The sequence below is a fragment of the Mustela lutreola genome, chromosome 7 (assembly GCF_030435805.1).
Source record: "Mustela lutreola isolate mMusLut2 chromosome 7, mMusLut2.pri, whole genome shotgun sequence".
Lineage (NCBI taxonomy): Eukaryota > Metazoa > Chordata > Mammalia > Carnivora > Mustelidae > Mustela > Mustela lutreola.
In genome coordinates this window covers 8,476,374-8,502,167 of record NC_081296.1, presented here as the reverse complement: position 1 = coordinate 8,502,167, position 25,794 = coordinate 8,476,374, and the positions used below count along the sequence as shown (strand labels likewise).

The window sequence follows — 25,794 nt, the reverse complement described above, 5'->3', positions numbered from 1 at the left end:
CGGGCACCCTAACTTGGTTTTGCAGCAGCTAACCAGGGAGTGGCCTGGGTTTTCTGGCAGAAACGGATGCCCTCAGTTTTCTATTCTTGTGAGCAAGGATGCAACCCCATTAGCTGCACAGACGTGCTCTGTGCAGCCCCTTCCAACTCAGAATGTGGTATGAGAACCAACAGTATCAGCATGGCCTGGGATGTTGCTGGAACTGCAGACTCAGCCCTCCCTCACACCTGCCGAATCAGAATCTGCATTTCAAAAAAGACCCCAGGGCAATCTGTCACACCGTAGAGTTTTAGAGGCCTGAACTTTGGTTTGCATTGGAATCACCTGGAAATCTGTTAAAACAAATGGCAGGGCTCCACCCCCGGAGCATCTGAATCTGTAGGTCTGGGATAGGGTTGCAGAATTTGCATTTCCAGCAAGTTCTCAGGGGATATACCAAAGCTGCCAATGAAGGACCTCACTTGGAGAACCTTTGATCTGGACTCTAAAGGTCTGATTCTCTAACTTGGCCGTGCATCGGAAGCACCTGGGGAATTTTTAAAATGCTGATGCCTGAGTCCCAACTCCAGAGAGTCCGAAGTAAGTGATCTGGCATATGGCCTGGGATCAGCACTTTAAAGCACTTTAGATAATTCTGTGTGTACTAGGGTCTGACTAGCCACAGTCTGGCAGACCCGCCATGTACCAAACCCAACCAGGAGGGACCGGAGCAGAATTTGTCCTTTTGGAAACAGCTGTCCCTGCACACGTTGTCCCCAGGGAATGGTGGAGGCACACACTCTTTCTGTCTGAGGTCAGTAACAGGGATGCATAGACTGTTTTCTTCCTGACTTCTCCAGATGACAGGCAGTACAGGAGTGATTGGCACTGGAATGGCTGGGACCCAAGCCAGCCTGTCTCTCACATACAACCTTGGTCTAAAAAGCTCGGGCTTCACACTGATGCAGGAGAAAGGCAGTGTATATTCTAGAAGGAACCATCTAATAAACTGGAACTCTAATTTGGGAGATGGATCAATGTCCTTGTAAAAAGTGGTATGCTATTAGCTTGTTTTTAATGTTTAATCAAATGCATTATATGATGGTATGGCACTAGGATTTTCAGGAAGACACAGCCTAGTGTCTTCAAGATTTCAAACCGCTGACCCTGTTTTATAAAGTCAGGAAGACTCATGGTGGGTCAGATGCTCTGGGCATGCCTAGTAGACCTGCCACACTCAGACTGACGTAAGCAATAATGAAGTAGATTCACAAAGAACTCGAAATCCCAGCCGTCTTCAGAGTTGGCTGATTGAGCCCCTCAACAATGACACCAGGATGAGGTTCCCTGTGTCTGTTCACAGCATTAGCTCTGATTAGCTCTGATTTTCCTCATGGTCACAAGATGGCTGCCATTGCCCTTCTTTCCTTTTGCACAACCAGTGGGAAAGTAAGAGACTCTTCCCTTTGCTCTGTGAAACTGATGAGAATTGTGTGAACTCAAAAAATTTACAAGCAGGCCTCTCCTCATGATTCACTGGCCTGAATTCATTCCTGAACCACTCGTTGACAAGGGACAGAATTGCCCTTAGACCACTGGTTCTCGGGCGCCTGGGTGGCTCAGTGGGTTAAGCCGCTGCCTTCGGCTCAGGTCATGATCTCAGGGTTCTGGGATCGAGTCCCGCATCGGGCTCTCTGCTCAGCAGGGAGCCTGCTTCCTCCTCTCTCTCTGCCTGCCTCTCTGCCTACTTGTGATCTCTCTCTGTCAAATAAATAAATAAAAATCTTAAAAAAAAAAAAAAAAAAAAAAAAAAAGACCACTGGTTCTCAGCTGGGGGTGAGTTTGCCCCCTGGAGACATTTGGCAAAGTGTAGAGACATTTTTGGTTGCTGTCCCTGCAGTGATGCTACCAGCATCTGGATGAGACCAGGGAAACTGCTAGCCATCATACCATGCACATCCTAGTGCCCCCCGCAGCAAAGAATTCTGGCCCCAAATGTTAATAGTGCCAAAACCCTGCCTTAGACTTGTTAGGGCCACCCCCTTGACCGGGGTCTGTTTGTCCCCAAAACACATCACTTCTCCTAGGTGCACTGGGACTCAGCCACAGTCCTTGCCAGCCAGCTTCCCAGGGTCCCCAGATCATACCCCGGGCTTCCCTCCCTCCCTCTGATGGAAGGCAGCCCCGGGCCACCCTGTGGAGCTTTCCATCTGGCTTTTGTTCTGACGCTAAGAACTTTATAGTAAGATTTCAAATTGACTAAATTACAAGAGGCCTCTTCGAGTTTTTGCCTCGTGCATCTCTGTTGACCTACCTTGGGTGTTTGTCCTTGAAGAGTAAGGCCCAGGGAGACCACTGGGCAGAGCTGGTTTAAAGCACTAAGGCTGGTAGGAAGCCAGAGGTTAGAAAGGGCTCCCTCTGGCCATTTGAGGCAGAGCAGCAGAGTGGATCAAAACAACAGCTGGGTGCCCTTTGGCAAGTTGATTAACCTCTCTGAACTTCCTTTTGGCCTCCTCCATGGGATTGCTGTGCGTGGTCAGGATACAGTGTTTGGAAAGTTCCAGGTATGCAGTAGGGGCTAAATGGGTGTATAAACATGATGTAGAGCCGCAGGCTTTCATGTGGCCAAGGGGATCAATGCAAAACACTGCAGAGGATGCATAAGAGGGCAAACGAGAGTTCAAGGCCAAGCCTGCACCGCTCCCCCTTCCCCAAGCCCCCCTCCCCACCTTCAGCGCTCAGGTCTGGTGACACATCTGAGAAGCCTGGGGCTTCCTGGCACAGGAAGGAAGAGAAGCCGTGGAGAATCCTCTGGAAGCAATGACTAGGAAGCCCTTTCTTGACAAAGGCCCTCGGCGTCCGTGTAGAAGTGACTGGCTCTTCCCGGGAGGCGGCCTCTGGGCCTAACTGTGCCCCTGTCTTGCAGACCCCATGATGGAGCTGACGGGCACTGACCCCTCCGAGCTCGACAGCCAGCAGGAGATGGAGGACTTCGAGAACGCCTACGCCTACGCCGGTGTGGATAGCAGCGCCGAGGCCAGCGTCCTCACCGAACAGGCCATGAAGGAGATGGCCTACTACAACGTGCTATAGCACAAGCTGGGCCATCCAGAGGGGGCGGGGAGGGCGGGGGATGTGGGGGGAGACCCACGTGCTGCGGGCCACCCCTCCTGCAGCGGAGAAGCTACTGCCCCACGGTCCTAAGCCCTCCTTCCCTCCCACCGAGTCGTTTGCACCACTAGGGACTTGTAGACCAAATGGAGACTGTACTGGCCTCAGCTGTGACCCAGGCACAGGCCCCAGGCATCTGGGGAAGGAAGGAGAACACAGGGGGCCCAGCTCTGGGTCGCCCTGGCCTGCTGCTGTGGGAGAGCGGGAAAAATGCTGGCGGGGGCCATATGGGGCCAAGACACTAGGGCCCAGGTCCTCAGGTCTGTCCAGGCCCCACAGAGCTGGGGCAGCGGTGTGGGCGGGGCCTCCTGAAAGCTCCTCAGGGGTCCTGGCACTGGAGGAAGACAGAACTTGAGCCTGGCCTTGTTTCCTTTCCCCACCAACTCCTGCCTCTAGGGATGTCTGAGCTCCTGTGCTGGTCAGCACTGCCCGCCCCACCCCCACCCTATTCCCCCACCAGGCCCTGGGCTGGGAACCGCTCAGGGCCCCAGAGCCCCCTTCCCCACCCCATTCGTCAACAGCCAGGCAGGACCCCCTGCCTTCTACCTCCTGGTGCCTCCCACACTCTCCGGAGCCAGGCATGCATGCAGCCCGGTCCTGGCCTCAGGAAAGCGGGGTATAGCCCAGCCCCTAGCCGGTGTCCTCCCCAGCCAACCCCCCGGAGGCCCCCACCTTCCAGCAGTTTGAAAGTGGGTGTCCCTAAAGTAGATTGCAGCAGTTGTCATCCAGTTCCTTGCTGAACGGGTCACTGCACCAGGGTCCCCCAACATTGAGTAGAGCAGGGACGTGCCTTTGGCTGGGCACTTGCTAAGCAGACGGAGGCCCCTCAAATGAGGGGCAGGGGACCGAGAGGGGCTGTCCTCAGAGGCGGCCCAGGACCACCTTGGGGGTGGCTGGGGTGCTGTATTATTGACAAGTATCCGTGTTGAGGAAGCAGGACAGCCAAGAGTCAACAGGTTCCCAAGAAGAGCCACTTAGTTAAAAAGAAAATGAAGACCATAGAGAAAAAAAAAATTTTTTTTTTGAGCAAATGGGGTATTTTGAAGGTAATTTATTTTGTTTTCCTTTCCACTTCTGTGTAGCCTATTCTTTTCTGATGGAGATCATTTTCTTTTTCCAAACGGAAGCTCCCTCATGTGCTGTGCGTGCTTCGTGCCTGCCCAACCTCGAGCGGGCAGCTGGCGGGGCAGGGCTCAGGCGCGCGCGAAGGGGACGGGCTGCCGGCAGGGAGCCTCGGGCCGGGGCAGGAGGCGGGAGGCCGAACCGGACAGGTCCTTGTTCCCTGCCCGGCCCCTCCAGCCAGTGACTCGCGCGGCACCAGTGGCGGGAGCCGCTTGGTTCTGCTCAGCCGGCGGCTCGCTCCCTCGCTTGCCCGCTCTCCTGGCCTCTGTCCCCAGGCCAGCTCCCGCCCCGGGAACTGAAGACAGGCCGCCCGGGGCATGAAGTAGCACATTCAGGAACCGCTAGGGCACCCGGACTCCTGCCCGCTCGCCTCCCGAGGCCTCGGTGGGGAGGGGCAGGCGGGGCTGTCCCCAAAGGCGCAAAAGGAGGTGAAGCCACCAGCTTCAGCCCGGAAACCAGGAAAGGAGGGGTAACAGCCGGGGTGGACGGGAGGACCAGCCGGAAATGCAGCTGCCCCCAAAGCTGTATCCTTAGTGAAGGACCAAGCCAGGCTTCAGGGTGGCTGTGATCAGGACTGAGGGAGGACAAGGTGGCCTCGGGAGCAGGCAGCCAAGTGCCCCTTCCTTCTCTGCTAAACCTCCCGCTAAGAGGCAGCAGACAAGAGAGCTGGGGGCTCACGGGAGCCTTTCCCCTCCTGAACCCCGAGGCCCTCCCCCCGGCCCCCCAGGTGCCCGCCATGATGACCCTCAGGTGGCAGTGACCCCGTCACTGTAGAAGACATTTTCTCCTGCTGAGCAGAAGCCTCACCCCCTGCAAACTACCTCTTCCCACAATGTCTTTCTCCCCTGGTACCAAAAAGAAGCCTGTACCTCCTCCTCCTCCTCCTCTTTCCTGCCAGTGCAGTGGCCTTGGTCATGGAAACCCAAGGGAGAAGGTCTGCCCCCAGGGTGGGGCTGTCCTTTCCTCCCCCAGCCCCGCCATCAGCACCGGCCCTCTGCGAGGTTCGATACTTGAACGCCCCCCTGCCCTGTGCCTTGGACCCGGGCAAAGCGAAGAGAAGGAAACAGCACAACTCACACACCGGAGCTGGGGGGTGGTCTCGGCAAGGCTCCTGTCCTCACCCCTCCCTCGACCTTTCAAGAGAGGCACCGGCGCGGCCTCTTGGGTGACTTGGAAACCCCTGGACATATTCCATCCTAACTTATTTTGACGTGTATACAAACCACCTGTTTAGAAATTCCACTTGTGCAAAGCCCTACTGTGTTTTTATGTTCCTGTTTAAAAGAGAAGTTTACTTAGCAATAATTATAAATAAATGAATATTCTTTAGCGAGGGGACTGTGAGTGCTTCTTCCCCTGGTTCCTGAGGACTCGGTCCTCACCCCTCCCCCACAAGGAACCTGCAACAAGGCTTTCCAAACCCCACACAGCAGGGGGATCTCTCTCCAAGGAGGGGAGGAAACCCAGACCATCCTTTGCCTCATTGGGGATGGCTACCTGCAAGCGCCAGGTGCCTACCGGGAGCTGCTCCCAGAGCCCCCCAAGAGCCCAGGGCCCAGGCCCCAGAATTCCCACCACCTGCAGAGGAAAGCCACTTTCCCTCCTGACCCACCAATAGGGCACCAGGACCGAAGCCAGCTCACGATGCCAGACTGCACTCGGAGGCTGCCAGCTCCTTGTGATGGGCATGAAAGGGCCGGAAATCTTGCGCTTTGCCCCAGGAGATGGGCCTATGCGGAGCTAGCACACCAGCTTTCCTCCTACAGCCCCGGGAAGTTTCGTGGTATTGGCGAAGGGAGTAAGTAGTCCCTCGACCAGATGGAGGCCACCGGAGCGAGTGGGGGCTAAAAATCCAGGCTCCCAAGGTCCCAACTGTCCAGTGTCAGGAGCCAGGAGAGTCCCCCCGTGACTGGGGAAATGGACTTAGGGTTGCCACGTATATATTGTAGCAAGTGAAGGGGACCAGACACCAAGCCGAATGCAATCCCTGCATGAAAGCCAGCCCTTCTGACGGATCTCTCCAGCTTTACAGCAACTTGATAATCTTACCTTTCCGGTTTTGCCGAAGAACAGTGAAGATGAACCTGAGTCTGAAACCCAGTGGTCTAGACTGCGCGCCACCCCCGCCTCCAGTCCGGGTCCGAGCCCCAAGCCCCAGGCAGTCGTGGAGGGGACGTAGGGGCAGCTGCTGTGTGGGATCCATTTTGAAGACCAAGAAAAGGCCACAGAAAGAGGTCTGGAGATGTTGAGGTTTGAACCAACAAAATAAAAAACCCAAATCTCACGGGAAGTGATGGCAATCCCAAAGCAGAGAGAGAGAGGAGGGTACAGTAACAGGATTGTGCGAGGTCATTCCAGGGAGCCCACAGGCCTGCACGCCCCGAGTCCCAGCGGCTCATCAGGTAGCTCTGAGGGAACTCAGGACGCTCATGCTGCTGCCTGTCCCCTCCCCTCCAGGTGGCCCTTGACGGATGGAGGCCCGGGACACAGGTCTGCAGGGTCCCAGTCTGTCCTGGGTACAACCTACCAGCCCTGAAGGCCCTCTGTCTCCGGGGCCCGGGCTGGGCGGCCTCCTTCCCCCGGGCACAAACACAGCAGCCGATTTTTGTGAAGAGCTGTTTTAGTAGCTAAATGTGGCACCGTGTGTTCCAAGGGCAATATAAATTACAGTATGCAAAACACACTGATGGGCTGAGGTAAAACACGCTGTTCCCTCACATCACCATGAGGCGAAACACAAAGATATTAAAAACATTTTGCTTATAAAAAATGTCCCCTAGAAAGGCGGGGGGGGGGGGGCGGCGGTCACTCAGCGGCCAGCTCGGCCCAGCCCAGCCCCGACTAGTGGCCCAGAGCCTTGTCCAGGTTGTTCTTGATGGTGTCCAGGAAGTCGGAGGTGTTCAGGAAGTGCTCATTCAGCTTCACACTGCCGAGAAAACACGGTTCGAGTGAGGAACAGGTCCCGCCAGGCCTTCCGGGGCAGAGCTGGGGCTCAGGAACCTTGTGGGGGGGGGCTGCCCTCCGGGGCCCACAGGGAGCAGCACACCCAGGCCGCCTGTCAGGCTACCTAGCCTGGAGTTGCGCAGGCGCTCGTCTGGAAGGGGAGGGCAAAGCTCGAGCCACTAGGGATGGGGACAAACTCACTGGGCCTCAGGACTGTGGACCTGTCTCACCTTAGGCCCGTGGCAGCGAAGCCCATTCCAGAAGCAGCCTCCAAGAGGAGCCTCAGGCTTCTCCCCACCCAGCCCTGAGGTCCGGGAAGGCCAGCCCCACCCTCTGCCACAGGCCACTCACTTGCTGAGGCCGTGGATGCAGCCCGCCAGGTCCTTGGTCATGGCTCCGCTCTCCACCGTCTGGACACACACTTTCTCCAGGGTCTGTGCAAACCTGCAGGCAGTGGGGCAGAGTGAGGCCCCAGCTTACAGAGCCTGGGCCCGGACCCCACCCTGGGCCAGCTCAGGCCCCCTCCCGCTCCGCTCACCTGATGAGGTCCTGGTTCCCGTCCAGCTTCCCCCGGTGCTCCAGGCCACGAGTCCAGGCAAAGATGCTGGCAATGGGGTTCGTGCTGGTAGGCCGGCCCTGGGTGGGGGGAGGCAGGGGTCACAGGGGGCTCAGGAGCCAAAGCAGCTGACAAGGGGGCCGCCTGGATGCAGGTGCCCGCTCCCAGACTGACAAGCCAGCCCCAGCTTCCCTGGGGGTAGAAGCGCATGCGACCACAGTCTTCCCACTCACTTTCTGGTGCTCCCGATAGTGGCGGGTGACCGTTCCATGAGCAGCCTCGGCCTCGATGGTCTTGCCGTCCGGGCAGACCAGCACAGACGTCATCAGGCCAAGGGAGCCAAAACCTGTGGATGGGAAAGGCCCTCCTTTCAGTGCCAACACCACTCCGCAGACCACTAGGTTGAGCCCACCTGCCCTCCTGCTTGGGAGCTGCCTCTCAGCTCAGGACCCCCGACGGCGCCTGGGAGAAGGCCCCCGTTTCGGGCTTGTCTACCCTTGTTGTGGGTCTCCAGAGCCCCGCACAGGGCGGCGGGGTGTACATCAGCCTGTGAACATACATCTGTGTCCCCGCCACCAGGTGTCCCCGAGCCTGTGGCCCCCAGGGCCCCAGACCCTAAGAGTTCCGTCCCCCACCCCCTCCAGCCTGGCTCATAACCAAACGGCCCGTTCAAGCACAGAGCAGACAACTGCATAAACATCACTTTTATCCACTGCTCTTTTAGGTGACTTTAAACTGGAGACTTATTTCCAAATCTCCCCGAATCCAGATGTCAACCGTTCCTATGGTCAAGGTCTCCTGGGGTTCAAAAGCACCCCGTGGCACCAAAATAAGAATTCTAAGTCCCAAGAATTAGAAAAAAGTGAAAAAAAATTTTTTTATTGGGACACCTAGGTGGCTCAGTGGGTTAAAGCCTCTGCCTTCAGCTCAGGTCATGGTCCCAGGGTCATGGGATCAAGCCCCGCACCCAGCTCTCTGCTCAGCGGGGAGCCTGCTTCCTCCTCTCTCTCTCTGCCTGCCTATCTGCCTACTTGTGATCTCTGTCTGTCAAAAAATAAATAAGAGTAAATGCCAAAAACTTATTAAAAACATTTTTTTTATTAATTTTATTTGTCAGAGAGAGAGCTAGCAAGAATGCACACACAAGCAGGTGGAGCACCAGGCGGAGGGAGAAGCAGACTCCCTGCTGAGGAGGGAGCACAATGCAGGACTCCATCACGGACCCAGAGATCACATCCTGAGCTGAAGGCAGATGCTTAACTGACTGAGCAATCCAGGCGTCCCAAAAAAGTGAAAAACTTCTTTAACAAAACAAGTTGTCTAAGGGGTACCTGGATGGCTCAGTCAGTTAGGAGTCTGCCTTCGGCTCAGATCATGATCCTGGGGTCCTGGGATGGAGCCACATGTCGGTCCCTCTGCTTATTGGGGAGCCTGCTTCTCCCTCTGCTCAACTCTGTGCCCCATCCCACTTGTATTCTCTCACTTTCTCTCAAATAAATAAATTAGTAAAAAACGTTTTTAAGATTTTATTTATTGGACAGAGACAGCAAGAAAGAGAAAGGACAAGCTGGGGGAGCAGCAGAGGGAGAGGGAGAAGCAGGCTCTCCACTGAGCAGGGCTTAATGACTGAGCCACCCAAGTGCCCCAATAAATAAAATCTTTAAAAAAAAAAAAAAAAAGGCGAGGTGGGGGCGCCTGGGTGGCACAATGAGTTAAACCTCTGCCTTCGGTTCAGGTCATGATCTCAGGGAACTGGGATCAAGCCCCGCATCAGGCTCTCTGCTCAGCAGGGAACCTGCTTCCTCCTCCCCCTCTGCCTGCCTCTCTGCCTACTTGTGATCTCTGTCAAATAAATAAATAAAATCTTTAAAAAAAAAAAAAGGAAAAGGAAATTAGTTGTCTAAGAATGTCTGGCTGGGGGGAGGGTGTCTCTTCTCCGCGTTTACTGGACCCTCACACTCACCAATTCCTTATTACGTAAGGGTAACTTTCATGCCTTTCTCTAGTCTGCTCTGTCTTTTCATCCTTCCGTCCTAGACAGGAATTGTTCTAGCGAGAGGATCACCACTGCACTTACTGAAATAATAAAGCCAAAGGTTTTTATAGAACATCGGGCCCCTAGGCTTTTTCATCACAACCTGGGTGGAGTTCACTTTCCTCCTGATCAGGAGCTAGACTTCAGCCCATCTCCTGTAACCTTGCTTCTCCTCCCTCACTGTACTTCCCCTGCGGTCAACTCCCACAGCCTTTCCAGCTCTCCTTCCCAACAGGACTGGGCTAGTTCTCAGGCTACCTATCTGACGGCCTCATTCACACTCCTGCTGCAATCCAATTTGTCTCCTAAAACACTCTAGGGCTTGGGGCTTTGCCACCTTCCCCAATACTCTGCATCCAACAGATTTACTGTGCAAAATGAATTCTCTGTGCCTCAAAAAGCAGCTGGTTGCGCTCAATCCCATTTTTCTCTCAGAGCCAACCCTAGCCCAAACCCGGAGCCACAGTCACCAGGCCTCTGGACAGGGACGACCTCAAAGCTGACACACCTAGCCCTTTAGAACTTGAATTCCTTTGTTCTCTCTTCTCTGTTAACAGTAGCCTTTGTAATGCACTAGTCCAAACCTAATTTGGGAAGCCTTCCTCCCTCAGATGTCAGAGAGTTTCTGCCCCCTGCTGTCCATGGGAAATCCTGCAACGAGCCAGCGCGCCACGCCAGAGAAGTTCTCTATGAAAAGGGTCTGAAAAATCCCGCAGCCAGAGAAGACCAACAACCCACCCCCTCGGGGAACGATGCTCCCAGCATACCTTGCGCCAGGATGTCCGACTGCACATCTCCGTCATAGTTCTTGCAGGCCCACACGAAGCCGCCCGAAGACTTGAGGACCTGAGCCACCATGTCATCAATGAGCCGGTGCTCATACCAGATCTTATTCTTGTCAAAGTCAGTCTTGTAATGCCTGGGAGCAAAAGGGCCTGTTGTGCGGAGAGGGCGGGAGGCTGACAGGTTGGGGCTCTCCCCCAAAGCTCAGAGCTGAACCAAATGCACCAGGACAGTGGCCCCCACCCCCGTAGGCTGGGGGCTAGGGGGACAGGCAAGAAAGGCTGTGGAATCCTTAGGGAGCAATAAAGCAAGAGGCTATTACTTCTCAAAGATCTCCTGGAAGATGTCCTTGAAGCGCCCGTCGTAGGCTTTCAGGATGGTGTTCTTGGTGCTCATGTAGAGCGGCCACTTCTTCTGGATGGCGTACTGGAAGCAGCTGTGTGCGAAACCCGAGATGGACTGCGGGGGGAGAGAGAGAGGTCCCTGGTGTGCTCCCCAGCCTGGGGACCGCCAGCCCTTTCTGGTCGCTGGGCACCAGGTCCGACCCCTGGAATGGCATTCCTTCCTTCCACACCACCCGCCCACACCCTGGAGGGAGCCGCAGCTGTTTCTACTGGCCCAGCAGCCTCCTCCCAACTTCTGGGAGAAAGCAGCCCCTCAAGTTTGCTTTGGGAACTACCCTCCTCTCCCCATATGGGGAGACCATATGGCTGGGGTGGGTCTCATTCCCCCATTCCCCCCGCCCACCTGCCTGTCTCTAGAGGGTACCGGTGTCCGGGCTCATCCTCTCTGAGCCCTCCATGCCTGGCTCGGAGGTGGTCCTGGGACCAGGCCTGGCACTCTTGCCAGAGCCATGAACAACAAGGCCCTTTTCTGACAGGGCAACGAAGTTGGCAGGGGACAAGCCGGGGTTCCTTGTGGCCACTTCCTCACAGCCCGAGAATGAGGGCAACCGCGGAAGACACGAAAGCCCAGAGTTGGGGAAGGGAAAAATGCTTATCCAGTTGGCTAAGCGAACCATGCTGCCAACTAATGTGCCCCCGGGGGGGGGGCGGAGGAGCACAGGAGTTCGGGGTGTCGGAGAAGGAGCACAGGAGGTCGGGGTGTTGGAGAAGGAGCACAGGAGGTCGGGGTGTCGGAGAAGGAGCACAGGAGGTCGGGGTGTCGGAGAAGGAGCACAGGAGGTCGGGGTGTCGGAGAAGGAGCACAGAAGTCGGGGTGTCAGAGAAGGAGCACAGGAGGTCGGGGTGTCAGAGAAGGAGCACAGAAGTCGGGGTGTCAGAGAAGGAGCACAGGAGGTCGGGGTGTCGGAGAAGGAGCACAGGAGGTCGGGGTGTCGGAGAAGGAGCACAGAAGTTGGAGTGGAGAAGGAGCACAGAAGTCGGGGTGTCGGGAGAAGGAGCACAGGAGGTCGGGGTGTCGGAGAAGGAGCACAGAAGTCGGGGTGTCAGAGAAGGAGCACAGAAGTCGGGGTGTCGGGAGAAGGAGCACAGGAGGTCGGGGTGTCGGAGAAGGAGCACAGAAGTTGGGGTGTCGGAGAAGGAGCACAGAAGGTCGGGGTGTCGGAGAAGGAGCACAGAAGTTGGGGTGTCGGAGAAGGAGCACAGGAGGTCGGGGTGTCGGGAGAAGGAGCACAGGAGGTCGGGGTGTCGGAGAAGGAGCACAGAGAGTCAGGGAGTGGGCAGCTCGCTAATCAGGAGTCTTCCCGCCCACTCTGCCCCAGGCACACTGCGGGCTCCCCTGAACGTGTCCTGGTTGCATCTGCTCACAGGCCTCAGACCTGCCTCAGCCACGGACACATGGGGAGTGAGAACCCACAGTCCGCAGCGGCCCGGGAGGGGTCCAGGCTCAGGGAGGGGCACGCTCAGGAGCCGCGGGGGCCTCACCTCGTCGGTATTGTACATGCCCATCCCCACGCCGCCGCCGGGGAAGTTGTACACCTCCCACTCCTTCGCACCACTGCCGTCCTTCGGTGAGAAGACCATCTTAAACGTGCCGGCCCGGTCCACCACAAAGTCTGTGGCCTTGTACTATGGAGACAAGAGCGCAGCTCAGGCCGGGGGGGGGGTCCAGGTGAGGGTGCCCCGGCCAGTGCGAGCCCACCCTCGCCGGCACCCACCTGGTCGCCATGGGCGTGCCTGCCGATGGTGATGGGCTTGGTCCAGCCCGGGACCAGGCGGGGGATGTTTTTGCAAATGATGGGTTCCCGGAAGACGGTCCCCCCGAGGATGTTCCGAATGGTTCCGTTGGGACTCTTCCACATCTTCTTCAGCTTGAACTCTGTGAGGACAGAGTCAAAGTGGCCCCGCTGCAGCCCCCACCTTCCAACCAAAATCTGAACCCTCAGCAAGAACGCAGCCAGACGGGAGCCCTGGAAGTCGGCCCAGGGCTGTCTGGGATTCGAATGTGCAGGCTGTGGGATCAGATTTCTTGGCTTCTGGGTCTAACTCCACCACCTCAAACTGTGAATTTTATGCAAGTCACTTAACCTGAACTGAAAAATGAAATGACTGCTAAAACACTTAGCCTTTGGGCAATTAAATAAACTTAGAAATGGCTAGCGTCTGCCGTTTTTCCCACATCATGCTCAGATGCGGCAGCACCTGGCCGCACTGCAGACGTGCGGTTCCAGCCACCGGGTCCAGCCCGCATTACTGAGAGAGTGACTCCCTACTTCCTCGTCCACAAAACAGGGATGCATAAATCCCAGGACTCCGGAGAAGTGAGAGAAAAACTGCAAAAAGCTTCACACTAACTAAGATGATTCCAACAGCCTATGGTCAGGTTCCACCCGAAAGACAGGAGGCGCTCTGGGGCATTTGGAAATGGGCCTTGAATGCCTTCTCCCAGAGCCCTCACACTGCAGGACGTAGCAACAGAGAAAGAGTTCTGCAAACCCCTGAGCTACTCTTTCTCGAATTTTCCAAACCTGGCCCCTCTGTCCACACAATGGTCCCTGAGTTCATGGAACCCTTGAAAGTGGTCCCCAGAACCAAGGCCCAGCAGCCAGTCCAAGCCTGGTGAGGGCACCTCTCTAAGACCCTTCCCCGGCCACAGAGCTGTGGTGCCAAGACAGTGGAGAGATACAAGCCAGAGAGAGAGCCCTGAGGCTCTCAAGGATACATGCCTGACATAGAGCACTCTGCTGGACAGGGGTGGCCCCAGTGTCTACGTAAACCTGCCTGTGGAACAGTCTAGAAGGCCAGAGGGGCAGGCTGACCAGAGAGCCTGTCCTTACTATAACAGCATCAGCATGAACTTCCTCCTCGCTGTCGCCAAGGACCCCTACCCTGGCCAGAGCCACACAGCACAGCACAAACACCACCGGCCTGGGAGCACCACCCCACCCAGCCTCATCTGCAGGAACCCCTAGGGCTCCCCTATCCCCCCGGCTATCGCAGGGAGACCAGCTCGTGGCATAGCCCCCACTGCCCCGACCCACCCACCTCCCCTCCACACCCTCATACCTTCCACACGGGCCTCATCGGGGGTGATGGTGGCACACTTGACGGCCACACTGTACTTCTGGGTGGCCAATGCCGAGTCTATGGTGACCTGGTCGTCGGTCTGGTCACGGTGTGGGAGCCCCAGATCGAAATACTTGAGCTGGACGTCCACATGGGGTAGGATGAGCTAGGGACAGATGACGGGGGCAGGCATCAGTGTGTGTGTGTCTCAGGAGCTTGTGAGGGCCATAGCACAGGACACCCAGGAAGGGCAGGGATGAGGGAAGGGGGCAGCATGGCGGGGGCGGGGGGGGTAGGATCAGCCATTCCTCAGAGGGGCCAGGCGGAAGCTGTCAGGATGCCAGGGCTCTCTGGAAAGAGGCCAGCGGACCAGGCTGCAGCCCCTCAGAGGGCCCAGCCCCTAGCATGGACTGCAATGGCCCACCAACTCGAGATGCATCTAGATTTCTCCGTACAATGGGTTCCCTCTTCTTCCCCATTCAGAAGTGGCCATTCTCGACCTTTTTCTTACGGACGCACACACAATACAGGACGGGGGTCTTTACATGGCCAACAAGCTCTCCAGGCAGATCCAGACCGTGAGACTCTGGAGAAGCCCGGCAGCCACGCTGGGAGCCATCCACTATGATGGCTCAGACCCACTGCTGTCAGGACACACCTCGGCCCCGACCCCAGATAACATCCCTGAACCGCTGAGGAAAGGTGAGCGCGCCACCCTGCTCTTTCCACTCCCTTGAGAACGCCCATCGGACTGTGGGACATCAAGACGGACACCATACAGGATAGGCCTTGAACGTGCACCCCCCCATTCTGGAAAACACGCGGGCCTCAGCACCGGCACTGGCACAAGACAGATGGCTGAGGAGGGGCCCCTGCCCGACGTCGTGAAAACCATGCATGGTGTGGACATGACAGCAGGGTGGATGGAAGGATGGGAACGGGGCTGCGGCTGCCCACCAGGGTGGCAGGTGAGCCCCAGGGGCCGTCACAGGGATGAGGGGCCGTGCGGAGAGCCACCCGCTGTGGGAGGGGCTACCTTCTCCTTGATGAACTGCCAGATGATCCGGGTCATCTCGTCGCCATCCATCTCCACCACCGGCTTCGCCACCTTGATCCTCTTGTCGGCATCTGAAACCAGGCCCACGCAGCAATCACAGCTCTAGGACGCTTGAGGGGGAGCCCTTCTCCTACCTGGCTGGACTTGCCCTTCACCAAGGAGGGAGCAGGGCCCCCTTAGCCATGTTCCCTCCCCCTCCGCAGGAGCAGCTCCCCGGCCACCTGGGGGGCCTGGATTCCCCCGCCCAGGATGGCTGCCCAGAACTGGCCAGCAGGATGCCAGTCTGGCCCATCAGACCCTCTGCCCTGGGATCTGAAGGCAGCAGAGACCAACACAGAGCCTAACAGCCAGCTGGGGTCACCCCATCCAACAGTAAGTCAGGGAGGGACACCTACGAGCCGCTGCCACCCCGTTCTGATACACTGCTTGAAGACAACACATCCAGGATTCACACCTTTCGAAATCCATGGAAAGCATAGGCTTAGGGCAACTGGAACAGAACTCAGAATCCTTGAGCCAAGCTGACTCAGGGAGGCCAGTCCTGTCAGAGAAGCACCTAAGGTCCAGGGAGATGGTAGAGGACAAGAGAAGTGGGGGGGGGGGGGCTCTCCAAGGGAAGTCTGACTCACGAGACAAATCAACAGTCTGAGCAGTGAATTCCAAAGAAAACTCAAGGAAACCGCCCATCCCCTTCAATCGGTGCAGGCTACCTGGAGGGAGAGTGCGATGAACCTTAGCCTGTAGCAGACAGAGAGGTATCCTGTTCCAGCACGTCGCTCTGCCCACAGCCGGGGAAGAAGCAGGGCCTCCAGAGTCAGGCAAGCGGGTCTGTGTAAAACCTACAGTCGGGCCTCTGTCCCCAGAAAGCTCAGGCAGGAGGACAGCTGAGAGCGGGACTCTGTCCCCAGCAGCCGCCTCAGCCCTCACTCAGGGCCCACGGACTCTTACGTTGCACACAATCCTTACAGACACTGTTCTGGGTCTTCTGCCTCACCAGAGATTAGACAGCAAGTCCTAAGAGGGGACCAGGACGTTCACTTAAAAACATCAGAAGTGACCACCGCTGGGAGGCTGGCAAGAGAAAGAAATCTCTGAAAAGCAGGCCTGAGACTAAACAAGCAGGACCACCTACACACCTTTAAAACAGAAACGACCAAAACCCCACAATCGCAAGCCTATCACCGTCCTACAACACGCACCAGCGTGTGACTCATGCTGACATCCCCGGCCCACCAAGAGAAAGGTGAATTATGTGCAGCAAAAATGACTCACTTTCCAAAGATGTGCACAGATTTTTTTTAATCTAAAAATAATCTCCCAAGGATATGCAAACAGATTTTTTTTTTTTAACCTAAAAAGAATGGGAGAGATTATTTAGGAAGAAAAATGAGACCCAGGGAGTGTGGCTTGTGTCAGAAGTCAGACTAGATCCCAGGTCTCTGGTTGAAGAGCGGCTCTGGACACCCTCGTGGGTCACATGCAGAGAAGCAGAGAGCAAACACAGACTCCAAACATTCCGTTCCCTAGAGAACAAGGCAGACGCAGCTGGCTGGCAGCGATCTACCACCCCTTCCAGGACTCGAAGGGGCCTCTGGACCCAAGTTAAAAAATTCCTCCACCCTTCTTGGTTGAAAGCTTGAGTATAAAAGGGCTTTAGGACCTGCAGAAAGTCTACTGAGGTGTTGCACAGCCCGCTTAGTTTTTAAGAACATCTCTTATGAGTTAATGTCATGAGAGCGAATGAAGATTTTTTTTTAACTGTACTCAATCTGCTGTAATTATAATCCCAAAGGAGAATTTATCCGGGGCCAGTCCTAAAGGTTTCAGCCTCACCTGGGCTCCACTCAAGTTTTGGGTTTCAGATACAGCAACCTGTGAGCCGTGGACACCCTGCACCCAGGGCTCAATGTCAAGATCACAGCGGGAAGCCCTCCCTGCTGTGCCGGCAGGTGTCAAACCCTCAGAAAACAACAGGGCCCACTTATTTACAACCAGGTGTTAAGTACCTCTTCCTGAAACACTGAGAAAAATCTAACAGTGGCAGACCTCAAGGATTGAGTATGTAAGGGGAAACCTACAGATGGAGAGAGTGGACAAGCAGGGGCTATTAACAGAGGCAGGAGTGGGGCACTGCGGGGCTCAGCTGGTTAAGCGCCTGCCTTCAGCTTCGGTCATGATCCCAGGGTCCTGAGATCGAGCCCCACATCGGGCTCCCTGCTCAGCCGAGACCCTGCTTCTCCCTCTCCCTGTGTTGGCCGCTCCCCTTGCTTGTGCTCTCTCTCACTTGCTCTGTCAAATAAATAAATAAAATCTTTAAGGGAAAAAAAAAGTCACAAGTAGAGCCTCCCTGAAGGCACACTTGCCAGAGATGGGCGCAGCCATGGGAGGCAAAGCAGCAGAGGCTTGGGGCGCCTGGGTGGCTCAGTCAGTGCAGCACGCAACTCCTGATCTCAAGGTTGTGAGTTCCAGCCCCCCACTGGGCATGGAACCTACTTTAAAAAAATAAAATAAAAACCACCAACAATGGGGCACCTGCGTGGCTCAGTGGGTTAAAGCCTCTGCCTTCGGCTCAGGTCATGATCCCAGGGTCCTGAGCCCATGTTGGGCTCTCTTCTCAGCAGGGAGCCTGCATCCCTTCCTCTCTCCCTGCCTGCCTCTCTGCCTACCTGTGATCTCTGTCTGTCAAATAAATAAATAAAATCTTAAAAAGAAAAAAAAAACACCAACAATTACAAAATCATGAAAAATTTACAAAAAAAAAAAAAAAAAGACACTGCTCAGGCAGGGTTTCTAAAAATATATTAATTGGTGACCAAGGTTTTAAAATCAGGTGATTTCAAACAACAGTAACAACAAATAACCAATTAATAAATGGGTAAAGGACTTGAATAGGTATTTATTAAAAAATGTATATAAATGGGGGGCGCCTGGGTGGCTCAGTGGGTTGAGGCTCTGCCTTCAGCTTGGGTCATGATCTCAAGGTCTTGGGATCGAATCCCACATTGGGCTCTCTGCTCAACGGGGAACCTGCTTCTCCCTCTCTCTCTCTGCTTGCCTCTCTGCCTACTTGTGATCTCTCTCTGTCAAATAAATAAATAAAATATTTTTTTAAATGATATATCAATGGCCAATAAGCATATGAAAAGTCACCCCACAGCACTAATCATGAGGGAAATACAAATGAAAATCACAATGAGATACCACCTCACACCCACAAGGATGGCTACTATCAAAAAACACAAACTAACTTAACAAACCTCCCCCAAACAAAACAACAGGTGCTGGTGAGGATGTGGAGAAACCAGAATCCTGTGTAAGACAGCTGGTGAGAATGGAAATGTTGCAGCCACTACGGAAAACAGTATGATGGTTCCTCAAAAAATTAAAGATAGAAAAAAAAAATTAAGGATAGAATGGCCATATTGTCCAGGGGTCCCCGGGGGACTCAGTGGGTTAAGCATCCAACTCTTGATTTCAGCTCAGGTCATGATCTCAGGGTGGGGAGATGGAGTTGGGGGTGGGGGGTACTTGGGCTCTGCTCTGGGCGTGAAGCCTGCGTGGCATTCTCTCTCTCCCTTTCCCTCTGCCCTTCCCCCCTTAAAAAAAAAAAAAAAAGAAAGAAAAGAACTGCCACACTGTCTAGCAATCCCACTTCTAGATATATATCCAAAATAATTAAAAGCAGGGTCTTAAAGAGATATTTGTACACTCATGTCCATAGCAGAATTATTCACAACAGCCAAGAGGCAGAAGCAACTCAAGTGTCTGTCAAGGAAGGAACGGATGAACAAAATGTGACAGGAACCTTGGAGAGAAGACGACTCTGGAAACAAATCCTCTGGAAACAAATCCAGGAAGGTTAAGAGAAATGTCCCTCCAAACGTTAAACAATGTTCCTAATTCCAAGTTTCTCCAAGACTGGGGTCCCCACCACTCAAATATGAATGGACTTGCTCGGAAGCTAAAAAAGGCAGTGCTGCCAAGGTTTCTGACAGCGATGAATGGGATCTGGAGCTAAGTCAACAGCTTTTGCTGCTCAAGTTCTTTAGGTTCAAATTCCACAAAGTCCGTTTCCCCCGGGATGGCCGGCAGACTCAACATGTGAATACTTACACAGACAGACAGCACCGCTACATCCCAAACACTTTCAATCCAGCTGCAAGTAACATACGTAAGAGGAAACTTAATAGCAATTAGAAGCAGTAATAAATACGCAAGGAATTAATAACCATACTGCCTATGCTTTCCCCAATTCCTGTATTTTACTCAGAAGGTCAACAAATTTCAAATGGACTTTTTTTTTTTAGGATTTTATTTGACAGAGATCACAAGCAGGCAGAGGCGGGCAGAGAGAGAGAGGAGGAAGCAGGCTCCCCCCTGAGCAGAGCTCAATGTGGGGCTCATCCCAGGACCCTGGGATCGCGACCTAAGTGGAAGGCAGTGGACTATTTTTTAAATGAGTATATAGAGAACGGACTATTCAGCCGTAAAAATTAAGAAAATGCTGACACAAGCTATGACAGGGATAAACCTGGAGCACATTATGAGGACCAAAATAAGCTAGTCACTATATATTATTTATTTATTTATTTATTTTTACTTACAGGGGGTACCTAGAGTAGTCAAATTCATAGAAACAGAAAGTGGCACGGAGACTGCCAGGAGCTGGGGGGAGGAGGGGGTGGGGCCTTGTTGTTTAACGGGTACAGTTTCAGTTTTGCAAGATTACAGAGCTCTGGGGATTGGCTGTACAACAACAATGTGAAAATATTTAACACTAGTGAACTGCACTCTTCAAAGCGGTCAAGATGGAGATTTTTGTTGTGTAGTTGTTTACCACGATACAAAATAAGAAATAAGATCTTTTTTAAGTTTTTAAAAATTTAAACCTGTGGGGGGGGTGTGGGAGGGAGAGACAACCCAGGAGATTTTACATAAAAATCCAGTCTCTTCTTCTTTTTTCTTTTTAAATATTTTATTTATTTATTTGAGAGAGAAAGAGAGCACAAGCAGGGGGAGTGGCAGAGGGAGAAGCAGGCACTCCTCAGGGAGCAGGGAGCCTGACCCAGCATTTCCAGGAACTCCTGGAATGTCACAAGCCAGAGGCAGACGCTCAACCCACTGAACCCCCCCAGGAGCCCCCCAGTCTCTTCCTGAAGCATAAGTGGCTTTCCCCACACGGAGCTGGCGCTCACCCACAGCTAGGATGGGCTGTGCAGGGGGCACAGCTTCTCCTTCATTCCAGGCCTATCACCTACTCTCCAAGGTCGTGTGCCCCAAGGCATCAGAGTTGGGAGACCCGGTGTGTGGTTCAGCCAATATGGCAGAGACACCCTAGCATCTGCCCCTCTCTGGGAGACAATGATGACAAGTAATCTGAAATCCAAGGAACAGAGCGCATGGGCCTCCCTGACAGCTTCCAAGGGCCAGCCTCCGTGCAATACTGCACGCTATCCTCTCGGCCAGAGTGCGGGATGGAATTACAGCAGCCACCGGCGGCCGGGAAGGCCAATTCTCCTCCCCATCTGGACCGCTAGCACCCAACACGAAGTAAGGATTTCAAAGCCTGTTCCCCAGGCTCAAGATCGGCCTGCCGCTCCAAACTCAAGGCTGAAGGTCTCTCTGTCCCGAGAGAGCCACCCGAAGAGTGAGTGCTTTACCACTTTCCCACCTTGGCTGTGGTCAGCAGAGAAGCTAAGATCAGCAAAGGTGAGGGGCTCTTCCTTCAAAATGCATCCGGAATCCAAGCCCTTCTCACCACCCCCCAGCGCTACTCCCCTCTTTTTTCTTTTCTCCAACTCTTGCCAGATTAGGACTACAAGCCTCCTACGAAGACCTTGCAGCCAGAGCACTCCTGTTTAATGTAAATCTTCTCAAAACCCTCCAAAACTTCCCCTTGCACTCAAAGTAAAGGTCAAAGCCTTCAGAAATGCAAGGCCCCCCATGAGGCCTGACCTAATCGGTCCCTAACCACCGGTCCTAACTCTGTGTCAGCCTCGGGCACTCCTCCCTCAAGCAAAGGTGGTCCCCTCCAGCATGGCCTTGGCACCTGACAACCAAATGGCTTTGTTTGCTTCCTTGCCTTAGGACTTGATTCAAGGTCTTTTCCCCGCCGTCCCATCCAAACTTTCTCGCACACCTGCCTGGCCGATTTGTTCCCCTCAGCTCGTGTTATTTACACCACACTAGCCAACTTTGGCCTTGTTTTACTGACTGTCCCCGCATCAGAATTTGGGCTCCCCAAGGGCAGAAATCTTTGCCTCTTACCCCTGGCTCTATCCCCAGCACCGTGCACCGCGCCTGACCCACAGGAGAACACAGTAGTTGTTGAAGTCACAAATGAAATGTCAAGTCACAGTCAATCTGGTCTGTCCTGCCCTTGCCTCCTGTTGGGATGAAATGCGCTCTACCCCCCTCCCCTCCAGTCCCCTCCCCCCATCCTGGAATGCACAGACACAGAGACTGAGGAATTCTCATCAGCAGACTGCACCAGACCATCACAAATGCAGTTAAATGCTCTACCACTGAGCTATACCCCAGCACCTAGACCATCACAAATGTACATGGATGCCATCTCTGCCAGGCAGTGGGTAACTTGCCCTGGAAAAGCTCATACTTTTACACTGTGTTAAAATATGCAATCCAGTGGCATTTTATATTCTTTTAAAGATTTTACTTATTTGAGAGAGAGAGAGACAATGAGTGGGGTGAAGGGCAGAGGGAGAAAGAGGTTCCCCACTGAACTGGGAGCCCGATGCTAGGCTGGATCCCAGGACCCTGAGATCATGACCTGACCCAAAGGCAGGTGCTTAACGGGCTGAGCCACCCAGGGGTCCCTGCACTGGCATTTTCAACATGCATTTCCATTAGTGTAAACCCCAGGACAGGTCACAGAGCCTGGCTTCCAGGAACCAGAGGGCAGTGTCCAGCACCTCGTACCCTGAATGGAACCAGCGCAACAGGCTTCAACCTCCCAGGGAGGATATGAGGGCTGGCCCCAGGCCTTCTGGAGGATGTTCCTCTAAACCTGCCATGCCTAAACATGCCCACCCAAAATACCTCTGATGGGGCAGCAGTGGTCCTACCTGCTGTGGTTGAAACCAGCTTCAGCAGAGAACACATAATAACTCCACCAGTGGGGGTGCCTGTGTGTCCCAGTGGGTTGGATAATTGCCTTTGGCTCAGGAGTCTGGGGATCGAGTCCCACATCAGGGTCTCCGCTCAGCAGGGAGTCTGCTTCTCCCTCTGACCCTCCCCCCTCTCCTGTTCTCTCTCTCAAATAAATAAAACTTAACAAAACAATAATAAAATCCCTCCACCGGTGGGTCTGCAGAACTTTGAACAATCATTAAGTGACTCCCTGAAATCTAGGAGTGCAGGCAAGTCACCAAGGTCTGAAAAGTTAAGAGGTGGGGTGAGAAAATCAAGAAGTTCCCAGGTGAGGAGTGGAGGTAAGGCAGGCCAGACAAGACCATTCTCCCCGTGAGTGCTTGGGCCGAGCCTACCCTCACTTTCCCAAAAGCCGAGAAAGCCAGCATATGGGAACCACCACCAGCAGTCGCTGGAGGCCTAGGAATTCCAAAACTAGAGCCATGCATGAATTACCAAGCAGCAAAGACACACGAGTGTTTTAGCCAAAAAAAATATATTCTTTCCTTGTACTCGAGGGGAATGCCAAATCATTCTGTCTCCTGCAGCGTTGCCAGGTAACAAACTAGCAGAAAGCCCAGTTGGAATCTCTTGTCCAACTCAAATACTACGTACTGGCCCCATTAATAAACCAACGGCTTGGGGACATCTGGAAAGACCTACGACTAAAAAAGCTTTCTTTCTTACCATCAGTGCAGGGGAGAAATAGGAAGAACCGGAGAATGTCTTTAACTCCCACTCTATTTTGCTAAAGTTGGTACCATATGGAAAACTCCGTTTTGAGGCCTGTGGCCACTTGGAATCTTGAGAATTGCAAGACAGACTACTTAGAGACAAATCCTAGAAATACAAAAGCAGAAATGCCCCTTTCTTCTTGGCAGGAGAAGGGGGGTGGGCCAGCGAGTCCCCCCTCCCCTCCTCAATTCTGGTCAGCTGCTCCCACACTTGTTAAAGATTACCCTACCCTAACAGTAAGGCCAAGCTGCCTGGGCCCCACTCCCTCTTCCTCACTGTCCTGGCTCACTCGGAGGGGGCTGCAGGCCAGGTCAGGAAAGGGGTTTCCGTGGCAACAGGCAAGGGACAGGGCCAAGGGACCCACATTCTCCCTGCCTTTTGTAGCTGGCAGTGGAGAGTCACAGTACTGGCCAATGCCCACATGCCACGAGGTTAGGGGTGGGGGGCAGCCGAGGCTGGTAATGGAGGTTCAGGCTAAATCCTGCTTATTCTGACCTGATTACTGTTTTCTCTCCTAAGCGGGACGTTAAGGGTGTCACAGAAGCAGTGAGGAACTATTCAGGAAAGTGGCATTTTTGGTGCCGCTGCCCAACCGCCCAGTTGCCCAGGCGGGAGAGAGGAGCGAGCCAAGGAGCAGTGCAGGGGCGTACTGGCGAGAAAAGGCAGGTCGGGCCGCGGAGAGGCTCCAGAGACCGGAGCGGAGCGGGGTGGGGGGTGGGGGTCACCAAACAATAAGGAAAATTAAAAGGACGCTCCTCCAGCTGTCGCGTGAAAGGCTCCAAAAATAGCGGCCGCGGGCCTGACAGTGAGGAGGGATTACCGAGCGCCCCGCTGCAAAGGAAGGGGAAGTGGATGCCTCCTCCCCGCCTTTGTCTGAGCCCGGCCCGCGCCGGGACCCTCGCTCTCACCGGAACACCGGGCCGGGTGCACCCGCCCCCTACTCGCTCGCCTGTCCCCCTCATGGGGACGCTGGGCAGGCAAGGCGGCAAAATACCCTCCGGGCCCGGGACCCCGCCCGTGCAGGGCCGCAGGACCCGCCGCGCCAGGGCCACCAGTTGCCACCGTCCTTCAAGTCCCCACCCCTGCGCCTGGCGCGGCCAGAGAGCCGGGGGCCGGGGAGCGCGTGGCCGCCCCCCGCTCTTTGTGTGTGTGCCAAGCCCGCCGTCCCCAGCCCAGCGATGGTCCCGACTCGGGCTCCCAGGTCTCCGCCCGGGAGGCCGCCACGTCGCGGTGCCGGGCGCGCGCCCCGCCCGGACCCTCCTCGTGGCACTCACAGTGGCGCCGCGGCTGCTCCTGCAAGTTGGGGCCCGTCGGGGCTGCCGACGCCCAGGCCGGCCCGGAGCCGGAGGCTCTGCAGAGCGAGCGTACGACCCGCAGGTAGCCAGCCATCCCGCCAAGCAGGCCAGACGCGAGCGCCGGTGCTGCCCCCGGCTGCCTGGCTGCGTGCAGCCCAGGCCCGTCCGGCGCCCAGGCGCGGGCAGGGGCGGGGCGGGGCTGCCGGAGGCCGCCACGCGATTGGGCCTCTTCGGGGAGGAGGCGGGGCCGGGGCCGGGCCGGGCCGGACTCCTCCGCCCCCCCGCCAACCGCGCACGAGCCGGACCCCGCCCCAGCGCCCAGCGCGCGCTTCCATTGGCGCCAAGGGGCTGCCGCGAGAGGCCGAAAGACCCACCGCGACCCGCGCGCTGGGGCGGGAGTCGAGGTCTTAGGGCACCTGTCAACGAGGCTAAACCCCTCTCTCCGGGATGCCCTATTTAAACCTGGGTGTCCGTTGCTGACAAATCAGCTTAAACCCCCAAAGTGAGCAAACGCCTGCGCCCTTCGCGTCGGCTGGGCTGAAACTCCTTGGCATGAACCAAGTGCGGGTTCCGCGTTCTTGGACTGAGGCCACGGGCACGTCGGCTCTCCTCAAGTTCGCGCTCGCGGATACTCCGGTCCCGTCCACGAGTTGTGCAGACTGACCCGAGTCAAGAGCTGAAATCTCTCCTCCTCTGCTTCTCACCAGAAGGTCAAGCTGCTAATCCTCGAAGTCCTTCAGCCCCGCCAGACTCTGTTTTCTCCCGTGCGAAATGGGAATTACCACAGTAGCGGGGCTGCCGGGAGAGGTGGGTGACATAACGCAAGGAAAAGTGTTGGGGCACACCCTCGGCTCCACGGTTGTGGTCGGTGCTTATCCCGATTTATCTGGAAGCGGTCAGGATCCACCCTGGCAAACAGTCCCATCTTTGCCTGTTGGCCTGCAGAAGACAATATGATTGGTTCTGTCACAGGCGACCCAAGTCTCATCGCCCCTGTTCTGGAAATGAGACACCAGCTGGGTCGGGTTTTATGTAGAAAAATCTGACCCCAGCCCCCGCTTTCCCCATCACACCAACTCCACATACTAGCAACCTCTTTTCTGCCCTGTGGCCCCAGCTCTCCCCTTCATTGCCTCACAGTCCGCATTGCCAGATGGAGCTGGGCCAAGAAAGCGACCTTGAATTTCTGACTTCAACACTTCCTTCTCCCTGTCCCAACCAGGCAGATCTACTGCTTTGGCCCTGAGATTGATTTTGGACACCCCTCCCCGCCCAAGTCTGAGGTCTCAAGTCAAAGGCCTGATCTTGGGCCAGCCTGTCCCAGAATAACTCATGATGCCTTTCACTCTGTTCCCAGTCCTCTTGTTCAAAACACAGTTGAAGACCTTGAGAGCCCCTGGTATTTGCCTTTTTGCCATCCCGGTATTATCAGGCACCTGGGCTTCTGTGTCCATACCTGTCAACAGGGAACGTGGACCCCCTGAAGATCCTTGTAGCCTGAA

General features: G+C 55.1%; 2 protein-coding genes across 7 annotated transcripts in view; one reads left to right on the top strand and one right to left on the bottom strand.

Moving 5' to 3' along the window:
• ZNF710 (zinc finger protein 710) overlaps window positions 1–5,601 on the top strand; it is a 67,737-nt gene extending 62,136 nt beyond the window's left edge. For 5 of the 6 annotated variants that reach the window (XM_059179988.1, XM_059179992.1, XM_059179993.1 and 2 more), the window contains exon 5: window positions 2,906–5,601. In XM_059179988.1, coding sequence (XP_059035971.1) covers window positions 2,906–3,072 — 167 coding nt within the window. In that variant the 3' untranslated portion in view covers window positions 3,073–5,601. The remainder of the gene's footprint in view (window positions 1–2,905) is intronic. The other variant, XM_059179994.1, reaches the window with a different exon arrangement.
• A 1,273-nt stretch (window positions 5,602–6,874) lies between these two features.
• On the bottom strand, window positions 6,875–24,461 carry IDH2 (isocitrate dehydrogenase (NADP(+)) 2). Its single transcript, XM_059179995.1, has 11 exons — window positions 24,272–24,461; window positions 15,093–15,184; window positions 14,057–14,222; window positions 12,709–12,869; window positions 12,476–12,619; window positions 10,912–11,048; window positions 10,574–10,725; window positions 8,005–8,117; window positions 7,754–7,851; window positions 7,567–7,659; window positions 6,875–7,198 (listed from the first exon to the last, which is right to left on the bottom strand). The coding sequence occupies exons 1-11, from the start codon at window positions 24,384–24,386 to the stop codon at window positions 7,114–7,116; spliced, it is 1,356 nt and encodes a 451-aa protein (XP_059035978.1). The 5' UTR covers window positions 24,387–24,461; the 3' UTR covers window positions 6,875–7,113.
• Between the last annotated feature and the right edge of the window lie 1,333 nt (window positions 24,462–25,794).